This window comes from Ursus arctos, unplaced genomic scaffold (assembly GCF_023065955.2).
Source record: "Ursus arctos isolate Adak ecotype North America unplaced genomic scaffold, UrsArc2.0 scaffold_25, whole genome shotgun sequence".
Classification (NCBI taxonomy): domain Eukaryota; kingdom Metazoa; phylum Chordata; class Mammalia; order Carnivora; family Ursidae; genus Ursus; species Ursus arctos.
This window is the reverse complement of record NW_026622930.1, coordinates 1,808,838-1,829,461: the sequence shown is the minus strand read 5'-3', so window position 1 is coordinate 1,829,461 and position 20,624 is coordinate 1,808,838. Positions and strand designations below refer to the sequence as shown.

General features: G+C 66.4%; 1 protein-coding gene across 1 annotated transcript in view; it reads left to right on the top strand.

Annotated features, from left to right (window-relative positions):
* Positions 1-16,934, top strand: part of KIF26A (kinesin family member 26A) — a 41,682-nt gene extending 24,748 nt beyond the window's left edge. Inside the window, exons 5-16 of the mRNA XM_026515180.4 lie at positions 3,603-3,792; positions 7,998-8,207; positions 8,720-8,813; positions 9,126-9,388; positions 9,523-9,688; positions 9,804-9,966; positions 10,303-10,465; positions 11,092-13,945; positions 14,565-14,770; positions 14,895-14,915; positions 15,299-15,449; positions 15,730-16,934. Coding sequence (XP_026370965.2) covers positions 3,603-3,792; positions 7,998-8,207; positions 8,720-8,813; positions 9,126-9,388; positions 9,523-9,688; positions 9,804-9,966; positions 10,303-10,465; positions 11,092-13,945; positions 14,565-14,770; positions 14,895-14,915; positions 15,299-15,449; positions 15,730-15,911 — 4,663 coding nt within the window. The 3' untranslated portion in view covers positions 15,912-16,934. The remainder of the gene's footprint in view (positions 1-3,602; positions 3,793-7,997; positions 8,208-8,719; positions 8,814-9,125; positions 9,389-9,522; positions 9,689-9,803; positions 9,967-10,302; positions 10,466-11,091; positions 13,946-14,564; positions 14,771-14,894; positions 14,916-15,298; positions 15,450-15,729) is intronic.
* Positions 16,935-20,624: the final 3,690 nt, after the last annotated feature.

The following is a 20,624-nucleotide window of genomic DNA, read 5'->3' as shown; positions in this document are numbered from 1 at the left end:
TGACCCCTGCACCTGCCGACCTGTGCACCCGCTGACCCCGTGTACTGGCCGACCCGCGCACCCATGCACTCACTCACTCACGCACTGACCCACTGACTCACCCACCCGCTCGCTCACACGCCCACGCCCAGCCACGTCAGGGCGTCCTGAGCTTCCCGTGTTGCTTGGGCTTGGCAAACACCTGCCCTTGGGAGACCCTGCCTGGTGGACCGACACAGCTCATGAACTTGCGTCTCAGGACAGGGACTGGTCATAGTAGCAGGAGGCAGGGGCTCTGCGGAAGCCCAGCTTGGGGCCATCAGGGTGGGCTTCCTGGAAGAGTACCTTCTGAGTGGTGAAGGTGCTATTTGTCCAGCCTTCGCTTCAGATTCGGGCCACTCAGGCTTGCCTACACGTTCCTGCATGTCTTGCCTCCTGCTACTCCTCACCCCTGCAGGTCCCACCCTGGGCCCCCACCTCCAACAGTGCAGTGGGCCTTCCTGGTCCTGGGTGTGGTGCTCTGTGAGGCCCAGAACAACCCCCCCCCAACTCTCTGTGCCTTCACTGGTCAGAAACCAGGTCCGTGCCTCCAAAGGCTGCAGCCCTTGAGGCTCGAGGGCCAGTCCGGCCCCCAGAGCACCCCGCCCCCCCCGCCAGGCCTATGGACTGAGGTGCAGCTGCTGGGTTTGTACGAGTAGTTAACAGGGGCCTGGATTTCATCAAAGGAGAGAGTGCCCGTCCTGGGCCCTTGTTAATGCCGCGACATGCCTTTGAGTCATGCCTGGTGGGCTGAGCCTGTAAAAGCAGAACCTGGAGGGCTGGGCGGGCCAGGGCACAGCTCCTCAGCTCCCAGGCCCTCGGGGGCTGACCACAGGGCTGGCGAGGGAGGAGGGGCTGCCCTGAGTTAGGTCAGACCACAGGGTGGAGACTCCCAGGGCTGCGGGACCTCAGAAAGTGCCAGGCCCAGCCTCTGTCCAGGCGTGACCAGAACGTGTCCAGTGGGAAAGGACACCTCCCCGTGCTGTGCTGCTAGAGCCCTGACCCAGGTGCGCTGAGGTTGGTGCTGCGGACCCCTGGCTCGTGAGAGGGTCACGGAGGGGGCAGAGCCGTCCGTGGCCTCCCGTGTGACCCACCAGGCCAAGCGCTGCCCTCCGGTCGTGGCCTCTGCAAACTGGAGGTTCTGACCAAAGTCGCTCAGGCCTCCCCCAGCGCCTTACCCATCAGCCACGGGCCCTTCTCAGCCTCCGCATCCCCTGGAGGCTTGGGTGTGTGGGTTCAGGATGCCTTGCCCCCCACAGCTGCAGGGGTGCAGGCTGACCTGCCTGACCTAGGGAGGGGCAGGGAGCTGGCTGTCGGGGGGGGGGGCATGCCTTGGCCATGGCCCTCTGCCGACCTGTCCCATTAACTTGAGGGCCTGGCCAATGCCCTCCCACGCATGCTGGTGCTGCCCTTTCCCCAAATCCTGGGAACAGGCACCATGGAACCTATATTTATAGATAAGAAAGTGAATCCCCAGGGCCTCCTTGACCTTCATGGGCTCTGCCTAGGTCCCCAGGCCCTGCCTGCCCTCTTCCGCAGCCCCGCCGCTCACACCTGCGGAGCTCCACCCTCCTGGCCGTCCTGGCCCTGGGGGCAGTGCCAGGCAGGTGGGGCGGGGCTGCCTGCCCAGGGCTCGTTCTCCGGGTCAGGACTGTAGCTCCTTCCCATGGGGCTGTTGGCAGGAAGCCGAGGCTTAGTCCGGGGTGGTTGGGGTCCAGGACAGGTGTCCAAGGCTGGGCGGCGGGCAGGGCGGAAGAGCCCCAGACTCCCACAGCCCCCTGCCCAGCCCCCACTGCCACCAGGGTCGGCCACACTGCAGTTTGGGTTGTGGCCATGCCCTGGCCTTCTTAGAGTTGCTCTTGCCCCCCCCCCCCCACTTGCCCCCACTCCTCATCCTGCGCTCAGACGATGTTCTCAGCCTCCCTTCTGCCCCCGGTCTGCTGTGTGATTCTCAGGCAGCAGGGGCACGAGGGTCTTCTCGCAGGGAGTTTTGAGGTTACGAATACGTGGGCTCAGGCAGGAATCAGGCTCATGTTGCCTGTGGTCCGAGAAACCAAGCGCCCTGGCTCAGGGCTCCCTGAGCCCCCAGTTGCTTGGGTTCCTCCTGGGCAGCCTGTGGGCTCCGCTCTCCAGACCCCCCCAGCCCCTCCCCCGCCCCGCCTGGGCGCACGCCAGCCCCACGGGCCACCACACTATTAAGGATCCGCCACGCGTCGTAGATTACTTTTATTTCCCGCCATGACACCTCACTAGGAGGAAAGCCGTCCCCGGGGTCTCTTAAAAGACAACTTGTATTAAAGATGAGTGGGGTTAAGCAAAACGCTGGCGGGAGTGGCAGGCTGGCTGAGGGCCGGGCTGTCCCGTGTGGGCAGGCCCTTCTGTGGGCGTCCTTTGGAGGTGGGGCTCTGGGAGGAGGGGGGCGGGCCCCGCAGGGTGCGGAAGGGGGGTGCAGGCGGGCTCAGGTCACATCCCAGCACACCCCCTTCTCATGGGGGGCCCCCACCTGCCTGATGGGGGTGACTGAGGCCAGGCCATCTGGGCAGTGGGTGTGGAGTGCGTACGTGGACCTAGTGTCACCGATGACCTCTCTGTCAGTCACCTGGTGTCACCTGTGCTGGAGGTGTGGGGGGGCCCCGCGGTGGAGGGTGGCGGCTCTGATCCCGGGCCGACTCTCTCTTGGTGCTGTGGGAAAATGTGCCGGATGGCTGCGGGAGCCTCTGTGGGGAGAGCCTGGCAGGAGGGTCAGTGGGAACCCAGGCTGGGGGGCATGGTGGGCCCGCAGAGTGCGTGCGTTGGCACATGTGTGTAGGAGGGTGCCCTGAGAGTCTGGGACAGTGGCTCTCACCTGTGTGCCAGAAGCCTCTCCAGGGTGGGTGAAGACCCCGGGGTCAGGGGCAGACTGTAGGCTCCCTGGGGGTGCTGCGGGGCCGGTGGGGCCACATCCCGCAGGGCGCCAGCACCAGGCTGAGGCTGCTGGTGACCGGGTAGGGACGGTGGAGCTTTGCTGGAGGTGCCTCCCTGGCTGAGTGGCCTGGGGGCTGAGGCAGCAGGGGCAGCATTTCTGGTAGGATCAGAGGCCCCGGGCAGGGCGCGGGGGGCGGGGGGGCGGGCGTGGAGGGGAGGGCGGTGCGGCGGTGTCTGGGGGCCACGGTGACCATGGGAACGCCGGGCTTTACTGCGCTGCCTGTCTGCTGGCACTGCCCTGGGTACCTTGAACGCTTCAGCGCCTCGGGGCTGCACACAAGGGCCTGTGCTGGTCGTGTGAGCCCATGCGAGCGACAGGGAGACTGAGTCACCATGCCCGGGTCACCCAGCCTATGAGTGGCTGAGCCCAGCAGGCTCCAGCCCGCCCCCCGCCCCCCAGCAGCTGCAGGGCTGGGGACCCAGGGCAGATGGAGCTTGGTGGGCAGAAGGCGCACTCAGTGCAGGGTGAGGGGAGGGGTGTCTGTCGCCTGGCCTGGCAGGGACGGGACATGGCAGCCCCAGCCCTGGGGCCCCTACTGGGCTGTGGGGCCAACTGGGGCAGGGCAGGAGACCAGGACAGCGCCGAATGCCCCACCTGCCCCCTCTCCTCCCCTCCTCAGGGCTGCCCAGAAGCTCAGCCTGGCCTCTAAGCGCAAGAAACCTCATCCGCCTCCGGCCCCTGCTGCCCGCAGTGCCTCCCCCTACCCCACGGACTTCAGCGGGGTCCTGCAGCTGTGGCCACCCCCTACACCCCCCTGCCTGCTCAGGGCCGCCTCCAAGGTTAAGGACAACCCCGGCAGTGTCGGAAAGGTAGGCCCACCCCTGATGTGGAGGGGACCCCGGGGACCGGTGGGTGGGATGAAGCCAGGGGTGTCTGACGAGGTGCTGGGAGGGGGTGCAGGAGATGGAGGGATCCTGCGTCCTTCTCCCAGGTTGGACAAGGTGGGGTGCAGACAGGGAGACTGATGCCCGGGCCCATCTTGGCAGCTCAGGGTGGTAACAGGAGCCTCAGAGACTGTGGTGGGGCTTCAGGAAATGGGTGGGGGTCCCAGGGGCACGTGCTGGTCTCAGTGGGGTGGGACAGCCAGGGCTTTCTGGGACGAGGGGTTGGGGTCTGACCCCCAGGGACCCCCATACCTTGTGTCTGTTGGCATGCTGCCCTGAGGTAGGACTTCAGGGCAGGGATGGGACCCCTCCAGGCCAATGTGTGATCAGCTGGTTCCAGTGGGGAAACTGAGGCCTAGAGGGGGGAAGGGCCTTGCCTTGAACAGGCTGACTGGCCCTTGGCTCTGACCCCTGGCTCCCGTGGCCTTCTGCCGAGAATGGGTTTCTGTCCGGGCCCCGTCTGCTTTGCTCATAACTGCACCCTGGCCTTACCCAGGGTCCTGCGTGTGTGGGATCTGTGTGAGCACGTTAGCGAGGTGGGCTCTTTGTGCCCACCGAGGCTGGGGACACTGAGGCACAGTCACACAGTTCTGGGGGTGAGGATTGGACTGAGTTTGTGCCCTGAGCATTTTGCTGACTTTCTGCCTGTGCTGCTCCCGCTGGCCACTCCCAGGTACCTCCCTGAGGGTTTCTGGGATTGGGGTGGACCCCCCACACCCTGGCACCCTCCAGCCAGTGGGCCCAGGCACTGGGCCCAGCCTCTCCAGAGCCCAGAGCTCCCCCCGCAGAGGTGGTTGGCTGGGTTCCGGGCTCTCCCGGGCTCAGCCTGCCTCACCCCGCCTGGGACATGCCTCAAGGGTCTTGGGCTCCTGGTGACGGGGTCTGCAGAGGGTACCCTACCCCAGGCCTGAGCCACGGCCCCCAGTCTCATGGTGACTCTGCCAGGCTGCTCCGTCTGGAAGCCTCCCCTCACCCTGTCACCCCCATGCCCTCACAAGACCGAGAGCTGGCAGCGCTGGCCAAGCCTCATTGCGTCGGTGTCCCTGGGAGCTTGCTAGAGCAGGAATCTCAGCCCTGCCCGCCTGTGGCTGTGGAAGTGCCAGGGCCGTGGCCGGCACGCTCAATGGGACAGGGCAGAGTGGCTGCGGGGGAGGGGGCTCCCACTGCTCTGGGCCTGGCTCTGACCTTGGCCTGCTCACTTGGCCTGTCTGTACCGGCTGGGCTTCTCTGTCTGAAAGCAGGGGCGGGTGAGGGTGGGCTGTGCCGTGTTCCTGGGGCACCGGCAAGCCTCCACCACCTCCCCCGGGCGCCTGGTGTCCACCCACGTACTGGGGCTGGGGGCTCCTCCCTGGTCTCCGCGGTAGACTAGACTCCTCCCCTCCCCCGCCTTAGTCCCTCAGCACAGGGAGCCCTTGGCCACCAGTCCACTCACTGCCCCCCCCCCCCGTGCCCCCTCCCTGGTTCCCTGGATGTTATTTGCACGAATGTCACAGTCAGAAATACCTCCTGAAAGGCGTTTCATGTTGTCACAGAAAAGAAGTCAGACCACACTCGGTTCCTGACGTTAATGTGCTGCTCAAGGTAGTTCGTCATCTCGCGGTGTTAAAACAGACATCTTTTCTGTGGGTGCTGAACAGCACCCCTCCCCCTCGCCGCCTGGGCCACCTCTTAGGAGTCTAAGCCCTTTTTTATGCAAAACGTGTTTTTTCCCTACCTGACAGCTATTCAGCAAGGCTTTGTAATATCTGAACATTTGGGGGAGAGACTCAGCGCCCTTGTCTGGTGCAAAGACCCTGTCATTTCTTGGCTGGAATGACAGGATCCTTGCAGACAATGGCCTGTGCGTTCAGCGAGGACCCGGCGATGGCCTGCCTGGGCCGCCCCGTCCCCTCCCCGCAGGCTGGTGGTCCCTGCGTGGGGATTCACGTGGCTGACTCCATACCCCTGGGGCATTTCCTGCCTGCAAGAGCCGGCCTCAGCCCCCCCACGAATCCCCTCCAATCCGCACAACATTCGGCTCCTGAAGTGGCCGGGAGTTCACGCTGAAAAAAAATTGCCAGAAATTACCGGGAAGTGCACGTTTTCGTCTGCTTGGCAGCAGCATTTGGAAATGAAATAGTTTTGTTCGTGTCATCGGGGAATAAAAGAATCGATTCTCGCCTGACGGAGCCCAGGTTCGGGGAGTGCAGCAGAAAAGTGTTTCTTTATGCTTCTCCCCTGAGAACGTACCCTCCTTCCTGGAGCGATTTTGCATGTCAATTTGCCACGTGAAGATGGGCCTCGTGCGAACTACCCACAGTAAACCAATTTTGCCGGCGTTATGTATCTGTCACTTACAATTAAATCCGTGAAAAATATTGGCTCTGAAATGAGTCTGGTAATTTGATTTATGCTGTAGTGGAGAAATCGAAGATTTCATTGGGGAGCGGAAGGTGGTGTCCTTCAGCAGAAAGCACAGTCTGGTGCCCCCCCAGGAGGCCCCCCGGGGCCACGCCAGAGACGCAGTTTGGGCTGTTTCTTCTCCATGCGGGTTTTGGGGTGTCTGCAGTGCAGTTTGCTCTGGGCTCTTGGGTCTAGGTCCCGGCCCCCCTCCCCGCTGAGCCTCGGTTCCCTCGAGGGTGGGGTTGCTGGTCTTCTGTGGAGCCCAGCATCAGCACGGGGGTGGGGGGAGGAGGATGGGGGGCACACTTCTGTGTCTGTTTTTGTGTTTTAGGGTCACACGGGAGCAGAGGCTGCTTGGCCCACTGCCAGGGCCCCCAAGCTAAGACCCACCTGTGCCCCCCTGGCCAGGCCTCAGTGTCTCCAGCACCTCTGGGTGAAGTTGAGCTTTCCCTCAGGGAGGATTACTTACCATGTCCTCTTCCGTCCCAGTGTGTCCTTCTGCTGGTCCGGAACCCTGCCAGTACCTGGGGTTTGAGTTTGGCTTCCCAGGTGGCTATGGGGTCAGAGCCCTGGTCCTGCAGCTTCTCCCCTAGGCTGTCCCCCTTTTGTGCCTTTGTTGCTCTGGCCCCAGTGCAGGCCGACACAGGCAGACGTGCTCAGGGCTCCTGACTGGCCTGGGGAGCTGGCAGGAGGGACTCCTTGGAAGAGGCAGAGGCTGGACTGACCTGGGGGCTGGAGCTGCCCTCTGGCAGCTGGGAGGGAATCCTCGCCACGCCCGCCCCAACCCGCATCCCCAGCGACCTTCCTGGGACCTGCACTTGCAGCTTCCTGAGCCAGGCCGGCTGAGGTCGGGAGACGGGAGTGCAGGGAAGGCTGGGCTTTGAGGCAGCCCATACTGCAGGGGAGCCCTCCGAGAAGGGGTCCTGTTGGCAGGGTGTGAGGGCTGCGCCTTCCTTCCGGGGGTGGGGGGCTGTGTCTGCGGCCGGTTCTGCTTGCCCCTCTGTCTTCCCTTCTCCGTCTGCCCTCGGTTTGGGATTTGGGATTTGAGGAGACCCACTCTTAGGCTGTATGACCTGGTGACACAGTCGACCTGTCCGTATGTTTCCTCCCTCCTTAAGCCGAAGTGGACCTGGGAGGAGGGCAGCTGGGACGGCCGTGCCACCCAGGGAAGCTGGCAGAGCCGTGCTGGGGGCGGGGGGGTTGATTCTGGTCCCAAAGTCTCTGTGCCTCCAGCCTGGGCTCGCTTAGCTTCCGGCTCTGCCTTGGAGTCAGTGGAGGGTATGGAGGAACCCCAAATCAAGGGCAGGTGGGATGCCCTTGGGTGCCCTCCCCATTTCTGTCCCTCTGTTCGCCGGCGTACCTGGAGACTGTTGCCCCTCTCTGGCCTTTTCCCGCTTCTGTGCCCCACCATCTGTCCCCACCCTGTGTTCCCGCACCCGCTCTTGTAAGCTCCCCCCTCCTCCCATACCCCCTTGCTCTCCGTCCTGGCCCCTACTCCTTCTCTGCTGACTGTCCCGTGCCAGTCTAGCATCCCCTCTCCATGAGCCTTGCTTTCTGCCTGCCTGGCTGATCTCATATGGGATCCGCTCCGGCCGGAGTGGGGTGCAGGCATCCACATTCCTGCGGTGGGGATCCCCGTGCCGAGGCCTGGCCCGCTGTCTCAACTCGCGCGAGTTCCCCCTGCCTTGTAATTAGCGGCCGCTGGGCGGGCGGCTGCTCAGATGCCCGCTCCCGCCCTCCTCCCCCAGGTGAAGGTCATGCTGAGGATCTGGCCGGCGCAGGGGGTGCAGCCCTCGGCCGAGTCCACGTCCTTCCTGAAGGTGGACCCACGCAAGAAGCAGGTGACCCTGTACGACCCGGCCGCCGGGCCCCCAGGCAGCTCAGGCCCCCGACGAGCCTCTGCCGCGGCTCCCAAGATGTTTGCCTTCGATGCGGTCTTCCCCCAGGACTCGGAGCAGGTGAGGGTGGCGGGCACCCCAGGGGCTGGGGCCAGGCCTGTGCTTGCTGCTGGTGCCCAGTGAGGAAAATGAGGAGGCAAGGGCCAGGCGCAGTGGCCCAGGCCCGGCCTGTGGTGCGTTACCCTCCTCCTTGGCCCAGCCCTGGGGGTCTCCTACCCCCCTCCCGGCCTAGTTGCCAGGCTGCTTCCCAGGGAGGTGCTGGGTTTTCAGGGGCTGCGTGGAAGCTTCGTGAGCAGGGTTTGCTGTTTGCTGGGTGTGTGTGAGCGTCTGGGGTGCGGTGTGGTCTGTGTCCCGGGCTGCCTCCGCGAGGGCAGGGTGAGCTGTGCGCCCGGCTGCCTCACACTGTGTGTCTTGTGCGCGCGGAGAGCTCCGTGTCCCAGGGCCTGTGTGCCAGCCTGGCCACCTTGTGTACTGCCAGCCTGCATGTGATGGGGACAGACCGGCGTGGTGGGAAGCTGGGTGTCAGCCCCTTGACCCTGGCACCTGCCTGGTGCTCTGTGCCGCTCTCCCAGGCTGAGGTCTGCTCGGGGACAGTGGCTGATGTGCTCCAGTCGGTGGTCAGTGGGGCTGACGGCTGCATTTTTTCCTTCGGCCACACGAGCCTTGGTAAGCATCCCCCATCAGCCCTTCTTCTGCAGCCTGGGCCTCATTTTGCCGGCGGGAAGGGGGATATGGGTTATCCCATACGGGCAATGGGTGGGCCCAGGGCTGGGGAGGGGGGCATGTGGAGAGGAAGCGCCTGCAGTCCTGGAAGACAGGGGCATTGGACCGGAGGAGGCCCCTTGGTTGCAGTGGTTGGCCCTGAGGGCCCCGGGCAGGACCTGGGAGGGCAGGACCCTGGAGGCCACCTGGCGAGGCTGGGCTCTGAGGGCGTGTCAGGCTGAGTGTGGGGCCCTGACACGCCCACATGCCCCCCAGGCAAGTCCTACACCATGATTGGGAAGGACAGCTCGCCCCAGAGCCTGGGCGTTGTGCCCTGCGCCATTTCCTGGCTCTTCAGGCTTATTGAGGAGCGCAAGGAGAGGACGGGCACCCGCTTCTCGGTGCGCGTGTCAGCCGCAGAGGTGTGCGGCCCCGACGAGAGCCCGCGGGACCTGCTGGCTGAGGTGGCTGCCGGCAGCCTCCAGGATGCCCAGTCCCCGGGCATGTACCTGAGGGAGGACCCGGCGTGTGGGGCGCAGGTAGGCCACCGGACCCGTGGCCACGGACCGGGGTGGGGGCAGGGCTGTGGGTCTTGGGGGGCGGCGAGGGTGGCCTCCGGGAGGCAGCCCTGGGCCACAGCTTGTGCTCCGCCCTCCCCTCTGCCCGTCCCCAGCTGCCAAACCAGAGCGAGCTTCGGGCGCCCACGGCAGAGAAGGCAGCCTTGTACCTGGACGCGGCACTGGCGGCCCGCAGCGCCCGCCGGCCTGGCTGCAGCTCGCACCTGCTCTTCACACTGCATGTCTACCAGTACCGCGTGGAGAAGTGCGGCCGGGGTGGAAGTAGGTGTCGGCTCGCCCCCCCCCCCCCCCCCCCCCCCGCCGTGGTGCCTGGCGCGGTCCGCTGGTTCCCGGTGCCCTGGGGCCGCACCACCACCTGCCTGCCCTGTGCTTTCAGTGTCCGGAGGCCGCAGCCGCCTGCATCTCATCGACCTGGGCGGCTGTGAGGGGGCACCCAGCCGTGGCGGGGAAGCCCCCGGGGGATCCTCCTGTCTGCCTCTGTTGGCCTTGGGCAGTGTCATCTTGGCCCTGGTCAGTGGAGCCAAGCATGTGCCCTACAGGTGAGTGGTGGGCTCCGTGGTGGGCAGTGGCAGGGGTGGCCCCTGGGGAGCCAGCCAAGGGCATGGCGGGCACATCCAGTGTGCCTGGACCCCTGAGCTCCGTGGGTCTCTGTCCTTCTCACCTGCTGGGCCTCGCTGCCCGAGGGCTCGTGGGGGTTCCTGGCCCCAAGGGCCGGATGCCAGAGCTGAACCTGGGCTCCAGGCATGACCCTGTCCTGGGGAGAGGACTGCCTCCCTCCCTCCCTCCCTCCCTCTCTCCCTGGAGCACCCTACGCCCAGCCTCCCACCAACATCCCCTCCCCAGGCCCTCAGCCTCTGAGCAACCCTCGCCCCCAGGGAGCACAGGCTCACCATGCTGCTGCGTGAGTCCCTGGCCACCCCCAGCTGCCGGACCACCATGATTGCCCACGTCTCGGATGCGCCCGCTCTCCACGCCGAAACACTCAGCACCGTGCAGCTGGCTGCCCGCATCCAGCGCCTGCGCAGGAAGAAGGTCAAGGTTGGTTCTGTCTCCTGCCCTTGGATCCTCAGGGTCTCGTGTCCTCAGAGCCCCTGCCTGGCATGCTGAGGGCCTGCTGCCTGTCCCTGGTGGACTGCCTGTGTGCCCCTGGACAAGGCAGGGCGCTGCGCCCCACATCACCGGGCGCCTCTGGCAGAGCTGGAGCTACTCCCAAGGGGGTTGTGGTTGCCAGCCTCTGTGCACCTGGTCAGGGTGCAGGCCTGTGGTCCCCATGGCTGGTGCCCCTCCTGAGCCGGGCGCCCTGCCGCCAACCAGCAGGGCACTTCCCGGGCAGCCCTCGGGGGGCAGGAGGGTGGAATTGGGGGTGCCCTGGGGTCAGACGAGCTGGGTCTGAATCCTGGCTTTGCAGTTACGTGCGGCGTGGCTGTGGGTGTGAGTTCTTGCCTCGCCGTGATTCGGCTTAACGCTGTTTCCTTGAAACTCCGGAGCGGGTCCGGGCATGCTGGGTGCCTGAGCCCTTTGGTGCCATTGCTGCCTTGGTGGCATGGTGGGGGGGCTGGATGCCGCCATCGTGTCCTTCCCTGGGCTGTGGCGTGTGTTGCTGGGACGTGGGGGATGAAGCGGTGGGTAAGGCGGCCGCTCACGCGGGCCTCCTCTGCCCCCAGTACGCGTCCAGCTCCTCGGGCGGGGACAGCTCCTGCGAGGAAGGCTGCGCCCGCCGCCCCCCACACCTGCGACCCTTCCACCCCCGCTCTGTGGCCCCGGACCCTGGCCGCCTGGCCCCCAGCTCGCCCGGAGACCCTGACTATTCCTCCAGCAGCGAGCAGTCCTGTGACACAGTCATCTATGTGGGGCCGGGCGGGGCCGCGCTGTCCGACCGCGAGCTCACCGACAACGAGGGCCCGCCTGACTTTGTGCCCATCATCCCCACGCTCAGCCGCCGCCGGCCCTCCGAGGGTCCGAGGGACGCTGACCACTTCCGTTGCAGCACCTTCGCGGAGCTGCAGGAGCGGCTGGAGGGCATCGATGGCAGCGAGAGCCCCTCAGGAGCCCTGGGTGTCACCAGCGGAGCCCAGGCCCCCTCGGCCTGCGGGGGCAGGAAGCTCTCCCCGCCCGAGGCCGCCGCCCCCAGGAAGGCTGTGGACTCCCCGCTGGCTGCCAGCACGCCTCGAAGCAGCCCCGCCCCGGACACCTACCGGGGTGCCCTGGAGCCCTCTAAGGCCGGTGCTGACCAGAGGGAGGGTGGCGGCACCCGGCCCGAGCTGCTCGTGCCAGACAAGGCCGCAGGGGGCGGAGGCAGGAGGCCACTGCCCAGCCCGGCCCCCCCGCCTCCCCGGCAGCTGGAAGCCGGCAGAGCGCCAGAGGACCCCGGGGGAGGGAGCGCCGATGGCGTGGTACGGACGCCCCCCGTGGGCATGAGTGGGCAGGCCGGCTGCCCCCGCCCCTCTGCACGAGGCCGTCGTCTGGAGCGGGGCCTGCTGACCACCACGGTGACCCTACAGCAGCCCGTGGAGCTGAACGGTGAGGATGAGCTGGTGTTCACGGTGGTGGAGGAGCTGTCCCTGGACGGGCTTGCCGGCTCCGGCCGCCCCGCCAGCCTGGCCAGCTTCGGCAGCAACTGCTCTCTGCAGGCCCTGGCCTCGGGGTCGAGGCCGGTGAGCATCATCAGCAGCATCAACGACGAGTTCGATGCGTACACTGCGCAGGCCCCTGGCGGGCCCTCAGAGGGAGCAGCCTGGGCTGGGGGCAGCCACGGCTCCTCCATCAGCTCCTGGCTCAGTGAGGTCAGCGTCTGCACGGACGACCACCACAGCCCCGCACCACAGCCTCCCTTCCGGGCCAGCCCAGACTCGCCGGCAGGGCCCGACCCCCTGGGCCCCCCGGTCCTGGGTGGCTCCCCAGACGAGGGCAGCTGTCGGTTCCCGGAGCACGGCAGACCGGACAGTCCTGGTCTGGCCCGGAGTCCTCGTCCTGGGGACGTGGCTGCAGCAGCCCCCGCCCGACCTGGCAGGGAGTCGCCAGCTGCGTCCCTGTGGGGGGCAGCCCCAGCACAGACTATCCACTCCAGCCTTCCCCGGAAACCGAGGACTTCCTCAGCGGCCAGTCGTGTAGGCTGCGCTCGCCTGGCCCCGAGCCCACCTGGACCCGGAGGCCTATTCGAGGACCCCTGGCTGCTCCGGGCTGATGAATGTGGCCCACTCCAGGTGGCCTCTGCCAGCAGGGCCCCCAGCCCAGCCCCAGTGCTGGCTTGTGCCCGGAGGGTGGTGGACGGCTGTGAGATGGCAGCCAGGGCGGCCCACAGGCCAGAGGCTGTGGCTCAGATCCCGCTGCTGCGGAGGGGGGCCACCACGCTGGGTGTGACCACGCCTGCCGCATCCTGCAGGGACGCCCTGGCCGATGCGGCGGCCTGCCTGGGTAACCCAAAGGCTGCTCCTGGCAGCAAGAAGAATATGGCTCCCAAGGGAGGCCTCTTCCCGAGGCCTGGTGGAGCGGCCCCCCCAGCCCCTCCAGTGCGCAAGTCCAGCCTGGAACACAAGAGCAGCCCGGCCCTGGCCGCTCCCCAGGCCGGGGGCCTGACCCGGGCTGGGGCTGCTGCCCTCCCCCGAGGGGAGGAGGAGACCAGGCCCAGTAGCCGGGCTGACCACTCCGTCCCCAGGGCCACATCCAGCCTGAAGGCCCGGACTGGCAAGGCAGAAGCAGCGTACCGTCCCGGCATCCATGGCTCTCTGGAGCGGTGTGAAGGCCTGGTGCACGGCAGTGGCAAGGCCAGGGAGGCTCCTGGGAGGCCAGCCCGGGCCGTGCCCAGGTTGGGTGTACCTTCCACCAGCCCCGTGCCTGGGCCCGCTCCTGCCTGTAGGGGCAGCCCCGCCAAAAGCGTGGGGGCTCCAAAGCCCCCAGCTGGCGGGGGCAAGGGCCGCAGCCTAACAGCTGGCGGGTCAAGGGCTCTGGGTGCTCCGGTGAAGCCACTGACCCCGGCGGTGGGCAGGACCCCTGGCGGCCCTGTGATGGCTCCCAGGGCGGCCCCGCGGGCCATGCCCGGCGTCGGGGCCAAGGCCAGCCGGGGCACCATCATGGGCACCAAGCAGGCGCTCCGGGCCGCCCACAGCCGCGTCAATGAGCTGGCAGCCAGCGGAGCCCCTGGCAGAGGCGGCCCCTCCTGGGGCTCAGCGGACTCGGACAGTGGCAGTGACAGCGGCGTGAACGTGGGGGAGGAGCGGCCGGCCGGCCCAGCGCTGCCCTCCCCCTACAGCAAGGTGACGGCCCCGCGGCGGCCCCAGCGCTGCAGCAGCGGCCACGGCAGCGACAACAGCAGCGTGCTGAGCGGCGAGCTCCCGCCCGCCATGGGCCGCACGGCCCTGTTCTACCACAGCGGTGGCAGCAGCGGCTACGAGAGCGTGCTGCGCGACAGCGAGGCCACCGGCAGCGCCTCCTCCGCCCCCGACTCCATGAGCGACAGCGGGGCCGCCTCCCCGGGCGCCCGCTCCCGCAGCCTCAGGTCCCCCAAGAAGAGGGCCACAGGTGGGTGAGGGCACGATCCCCGGTGCACCCTCTTCTGACCCCGCAGTCTCCCTGAGGCTGGGGCCGTCTGCATTGGAGCGGGATGGTGAGGGCCGGTGTGTGCGTGGGTCACCCCAATGGGGCGCAGGGCGTCAGGGGAGGCCTCGGGCTTGGGGCTCCCAGCCTGGTGCTCCCCTGGGCTCGGGCCCAGCTGCCTGGGAGCCCCCCAGCCAGTATGGGGGGGACCCAGTGGGCTGGGCCAGCTGCTTACTCTGGGTGTGGCGGAGCAAGTGGCCACCAGCTGGGGTGGGGGCAGGGAGGGATGTGCTGGGAGACGTGGGTGGGGCGCCTGGTGGCCTGGCTCTGGACTTGGTCCTGGAGGGCAGCCAGAGTAGGGAGTGCTGAGCGGGGCCTCAGTGTGACTAGGGTGTTGAAGGCTGTTTCTAGGGGAGCGCTGGCCAAGAGCTTGCTGCTGTATGGGGCTGCCGGAGCAGCCGTCCAGGCGGCAGGTGACTCCTAAGGGCTGCGGGCTTCTGGACGGGCCTCTGTGCTCTCCCTGCTCTCAGCCCCCGGCCAGGCGCCAGGGCCTGGGACTGGGCCCCAGTCTCTGCTCACCCCACGCCCCGGCTGTCTGCCCCAGGTCTACAGCGGAGACGGCTGATCCCGGCCCCCATGCCCGACGCTGCTGCCCTGGGCCGCAAGCCCAGCCTCCCTGGGCAGTGGGTGGACTTGCCTCCGCCCCTGGCTGGCTCCCTGAAGGAGCCCTTTGAGATCAAGGTGTATGAGATCGATGACGTGGAGCGCCTGCAGCGGCACCGCCCGCCCCCGAGGGAGGACCCGGCTGAGGTCAGGGCCGGCCGGTTCTGGGGGCCTTGGGGTGCTGGTGGGGAGAAATCCTGGGATGGCAGGGTGGGCCCCTGGGGGTGTGGCCCAGCAGCCAGCTGACCTTCCCTTCCCCTCTTGCCCTCAGCCCTCCCAGGATGCAGAGAAGGTAGGAGCCAGCCCTCCCCAGCCCTGAACCCATGGTGACCACCGATGCCCACCTTGGGCAGAGTGCGCAGTCGGAGGGGGTCCCGAGGTCACCACTGTTGTCCCGTGGAGTTGCACCCGATGGAGGGTGTCCCATAGCTGTGCCCCTTCGTCCCGGGCCCGGGGTCCAGGCAGACACTGGCAGGCTGCTCTGAGAGCGCCTGGTGGAGCCTCAGCTGTGGGGGGCCCGGGTCTGACCCCTGCCTGCTTTTGAGGCCCTACTGTACGTTTGCTCGGGCCTGGAGGCTGGAGGAAGTGGCCATGGCCGAGGCCTGGGATGCTGGGAGACCCTGGGAGTAGCTTGTCCTCCGTGCTGAGCACCCTTGCCCGCCCCTTGCCCGCCAGGGTCTGGTGTGCGCCAGTGCCAAGCTGCGGCTGGCCGAGCGCAGGCAGCAGCGGCTTCGGGAGGTGCAGGCCAAGCACGAGCACCTCTGCGGGGAGCTGGCGGAGACCCAGGGTCGGCTGATGGTGGAGCCTGGCCGCTGGCTGGAGCAGTGTGAGTCCCCCACCCTGCTGGCTGGAGCAGGGTGAGCCCCCACCCGCCTCTGCTGGGAGGCGCAGTGAGGGTCCGCATCTGGGGGAGACAAGGCTTGTAGGACCCTCATCTCTGCCCTCTGCCCTGGGTCTCCTTCCCTGCTCTGCACCCCCAACCCAGTCACTTCCCTCGAGAGCTCCAGTCGCCCTCCTCCACCTTGGCTCAGACAGGGACCCAGGCGCTGGGAGGGGAGAGAAGCATTCCCTCGGCCCCTGACCTGCTGCCTGCTGTCCCTCCCCAGTCGAGGTGGACCCGGAGCTGGAGCCTGAGTCGGCTGAGTACTTGGCGGCTCTGGAGCATGCCACGGCCGCCTTGGAGCAGTGCGTGAACTTGTGCAAGGCCCATGTCATGATGGTCACCTGCTTTGACATCAGCGTCGCCGCCCCCGCTGCGGTGCCGGGGCTGCAGGAGGTGGACGTCTGAGGCTGGGCACAAGGGCGCGGGGAGGGGACGTGGGATGGAGCGAGGACGTGGCGGGGGTTGGAGGGATGAGGGTGCAGAGGGTCCCGTGCAGGACCGGCGTGGGGGGCTCCGAGGCGAGGAGCGTGCGGGAGGGGCTGGCCAGGCGGAGTGGACGGAGGGAGTGAGTGAGTGTTCCGGAGACGAGACGGTCACCACCCAGACAGCAACGCAAGTGCCTTTAATCTTGAATCGGACTTCTCTCTTTTTGCGTTTGGTGCTAAGGACTCAAGACACCAGCAGACGGTGTGCTCGGGCTGTGGCCTCGGTGGCGGCAGGGGCTGTCCAGGTGCCAGGCCGGGGCCTCTTCCCAGCCAAGCAGTCTCATGTAGCAGGACCACTCTGGGCCCAGCCGGCCCGTGGGTCAGGATGCAGGATTATTTTTCCTTTATAGCTGTTTCCTCTTGGCAGAGCCGGGCCTGGTGGTCGCCAGACCCCCATCTGCCCGTTGTCCTCACTGCAGATCGCAAGGGGGGTCCTCCGGGCAGGGATGGCCGACCTCCCTTCCCCCAGGACCTGCTCTGTCCTGAGGACATGGGGAGGGCAGCGCCCACCAGGCGCCTTCTTCTACGGCAGGAATTCTTACCAAAACCACAAGCAAAAAACAAAACAAACACACACACAAAATGGGGGGGTGGGTAAGAGTTTTGTAAAGGTTCTGTTAGGTTCATATTTTTATATCATTTTGCCTATAAATGCAGTATTTGCAGTGGGAATTTGGAGACAAATGATCTATGTTTTTATGGTTTTCTATGGAAGGTATCCCTCAGGCCGGGCTCTTTCTGGTGGGTGCCCTGGGCAGGGCGGGTGTCCTTGGGCGGCACTTCTTGCCAAATGCAGACCGGGGGTGAGCCTGCCGACATATGTGTGTTCCCGCCACAGTGGGCTGTTTTCTGACCCTTGTGCATTTTCTAGGGGCGTCCAGACCTTTGTACAAACGTGTAGATAACATCTTGCTACAGCTTTTATTTGTGAATAAAAGACACATCAGTTGTTAAAATGGCTCCTGAGCTCACTGGGCGCGCTGCCCTCGAGGGTCCTGGGGCGAGGGGGCCTCAGGGAGTTGGAGGGACACGTCTTCAGGACAGCGGGGGACCTGCCCTCTGCCCGCTGGTTCTGCAGGGCCCAGACTTGCAGGTGAGCGGGGCCAGAGCAGTGACGGACAGACGGCAGGACGTGCTTTATGCAGGGCTGGGATTCAAACCCCATTCCCTCTCTGACCCCCTTCCTGAGCTGCTCCGTCTGAGTCACCCAGCTTTTGGGGTCCCCAGGCCGAGGTGGGGATCCAGAGACCAGGGCCGGGCACCGGAAACAGCATTTTCTGGGGGCCTCCTGGGCCCTTCCCAGGGATTAGGTTAGCTGGGGAAATTGAGGCAGGTGCTGGAGTGGCCCCTGGGAGATCCTCATCTCCTCCTTCGGCCCCGCCTGCCTTTCTAGGAGACAGGTGACTAGACACACTGGACACATCAGGCCGGGACCCTGGGGCTGACAGGAGCCCCCACTGGGGCCTGTCCCCCCCGCTTCCTGCAGGCCTTGGGCGGCTCCACCCGCTGCTCAAACTGTGGTCTTGAGCCACCCTGGCTGCTGCCCCCCACCCCATCTGGGTGCCCCCCAGACCCCGTGCAGGCAACATGGCCCCTCCCCGCCAGCGGGGCCCTTCCTAGTGAAGTCTGGGATGCCCTCCAGCATGGGGGCCGCTCCATCCTGCATATCACATTGTGTGGTCTCTGCCTGCACTCCTGGCCTCCATGGGACCTCGAGAGGTGGGGTGGGCTCTGAGTCATTGCCGCACCCCCACATCGGGCGCAGGGCTGGGCCTCAGTGCGGCCTCGGGGGATACTCACTGGAGGAAAGGATGAATGAATGAGCAAGTAAGTGAAGTTTCTCGTCAAGGGGGAGGTCCAGCTGGGGGCAGAGGCGGGTCCGAGACCCCTCGGCATCTGACAGTTGGCGAGGTGCCTCCTTAGACCCTCCTGCTGTCCTCTGCACCGAGCTCCCCCCCCACCCCGCCTTGCTGCTCCCTGCTGCCCATGACATTGGGCCCCTGTCCCTGGGACCGGGGTCATAGGTCAGCCAGGGGCATCGGAGGCCCAGACCACCCCCAGGCTCTCCCTTTCTCTTCTGAGGCCAGGTTTGGTCCCGGCAGGAGCCCAGCCCTACACCACTGCCACCGAGCCTGCTTCTCTGAGGCTGAATCTGGGAGGCGCGGAGGGGTCGAGGCGGGTGCGGTGGTTCCGTGGGATGGGGAGATAGAGCGTTTCAGGACCTGATACCAGAGGAGAGGGGCTGAGAAATCCGTGAGCCTGGTCCAGCTGGCTGTGACCCGTGGTCTGACCTTGCTACGCGGAGGTGCTGGCCCGGCCTGGGGACCCCCAGCGTCCCGAGGGAACAGGGCAGTTCTGGGGTCTGGGGGGGGTCACCCAGGAGGCTGGGGAAGGCCTGTCTGTGAGCCAAGGCCATGGTGCCTGGACCATCTTGCCAGAGCTGTCGTGGGAGATGGGTGGCCCTTGGGGATGCCGAGTGGGTCCCTTCCTCCTGCAGAGAACACCCGTTGCTCCTTTTCCCACCCCTCCATCCCTGGAGGAGCCCTTTCTGCCTTTGCCCTTCTCTGACTCCCCACCTCAGCCCTTGCCCTGGCTGGGGTCTCCAAAGTTGGCCCAGACTGGGGATGGCTGACCTTTGGGGCCAGCCGGTGGGGCCTGTTTCCCACAGTCCAGGGGAAGGTCTGGGAGGGCGGTGGCTGCGCTTCATGGTGGGAACCCCCTGTCCTGGGGGCAGCCTGGGAGCCAGGGGCCGCCTTTCATCTGGGACATCAAAGCCCTCAGCCCTGTCATTACAGGCTGGGAACCCAGCTGGGGAGTGCCCATTTTATGGATGGGAAAGCTGCTGCACCCTGGGACCCAGCTCTTTGACCGAAGCCGAGGCAGCCCCCTCGTCATGGCCCCTGTCAGGGGTCTGTAGGCTTCTGGAGCATTGGAGCCCCAACATGGGCGGGGCTGCCTCCAGTTCCCACTCTTGTGTTCTTTCTTCTTGGGGCGGGATGCAGAATTCTCAGGGTTGGGGAGAGGGGGTTTTTTGTGGGGCCAGGGTCAGCCAACTCTGGAGATGGGCGCGCTGGCCAGGGGAGGCCGAGGCGCCTGCCTGGGCCATCTGGGGACAAGGACAGGAGAGGCCCAGACAGCATCTCTCACGGCCTCCAAGGCCGGCCTGGCGCCTGGCCAGGCTGCTCCCCTGGGTGAGGTGCCCGCCTGACTCACTCTGCGAGTCCAGGCCTGCTCTGCCCGCCCTGCCCACCCCAGCCCTGGGCCCCGGGAGGCCACCTAGGAAGGCGGGGCCAGGTGGGGGTCAGGCAGGGCTGGATGACCGGGGCTGGGGGCTCGGGGACCAGGGGTGGCTGGGAGCAGGCCAGAGCCACGGTGGGGGGCAGGGGCTGGGGCAGGAGCTGTGTGCCTGGCCTGCAGCCCCCAGGCAGTGCCCCCCCCCCCCGTGCTAACCCCTGCCCTCCTCTAGCTGCACGGTGCTGTCTAGGGGTGCACGAGCTGTCTGGGGGTGCACCGTCCCAGGGAGCCTGAGCACCCCCCATGGGGCCTCCCTGCAGCCCTGGGTGGGGCAGGGCTTGTCTCAGGGCTGGAGACCCCCCTTGGCTCCACTCTGGGGACAGGAGCTGGGGGGATGGAGCAGCCCCCACCCCTCCCCAACAGGGTGCCCAAGGGTCCAAGGGGGCTGGGGCTTGGCCCTGGAGTCTGCTGCCGCAAACAGGAAGCGCGGAGGGTGACTTCTCCCTCCTGATAATGTGTTTACCGAGGCGGGATCCAGGCCCCATTTCCACACAGGAAGCCTGGGAGGCTGGGAGGGGGCTGGGAAGGAATTCCCTGGGCCAGCCAAGAACCTGGCTTCCTGTGGGCTAGGTCTGCAGTGTGTGTGTGTGTGTGTGTGTGTGTGTGTGTGTGTGTGTGTGTGTGTGTTGCGGGGGGGGGTGCACCAAGAGCCTGAACAGGAGCCTCCCCACCCACCCACAACTCAGGCTGGGGGCATGGCCTCCCCCTCCCAAGTCCAGCGTGGCCTGGCACAGGGGGCAGGTGGGAGCGCAGGGGCATTTGAGGTCTTGGGGGAAGGGCCTTCTGGGAGGGGTGGGAGCAAAGGGCGAGGCCCCCCCCCCCCCCCCCCCCCCCGCTGTGGGTCTACACCTGGAGCAGGTCCTATGGGCCCTCCCTCCCTGCCCACGGTCCCGCCCCAGGGTTACCAGGCTCCAGGCCCAGCTGTAGCCTGGGGCATCATGCCCTGACCTGGTCACCACATCCCAGATTAAAAACCACACATGCCCCTCAGGCTTCTAAACAAGTGTCCACTTCTTAGCCGCCTGGAAGCCTTTCAAGAATGTGCCCCTGCCTCCTTCCTCTCCCCCTCCTCCCCTTTCTTTCTTCTCCCCTTTCCTTCTCCCTTCCCATTCCTCCTCTCTTCCCTCCTCTCTCCTCCCCTCCCCTCCCCTCCCCCCTTCCCCTTCCCTCACCTCCTCCCTCCCCTCCCTCTTCTACTCTCTCCTCCCCTCCCCTCCCCTTCTCCTTTCCCATTTCCCCCTTCTCTTCCTTTCCCCTCTCCCCTCCTCTCCCTCTTCTCCCCCCTCTCTTCCCTTCCCTTCTCCCATCCTCTCCCTCCCCTCTCCCCTCCCTCATTTCT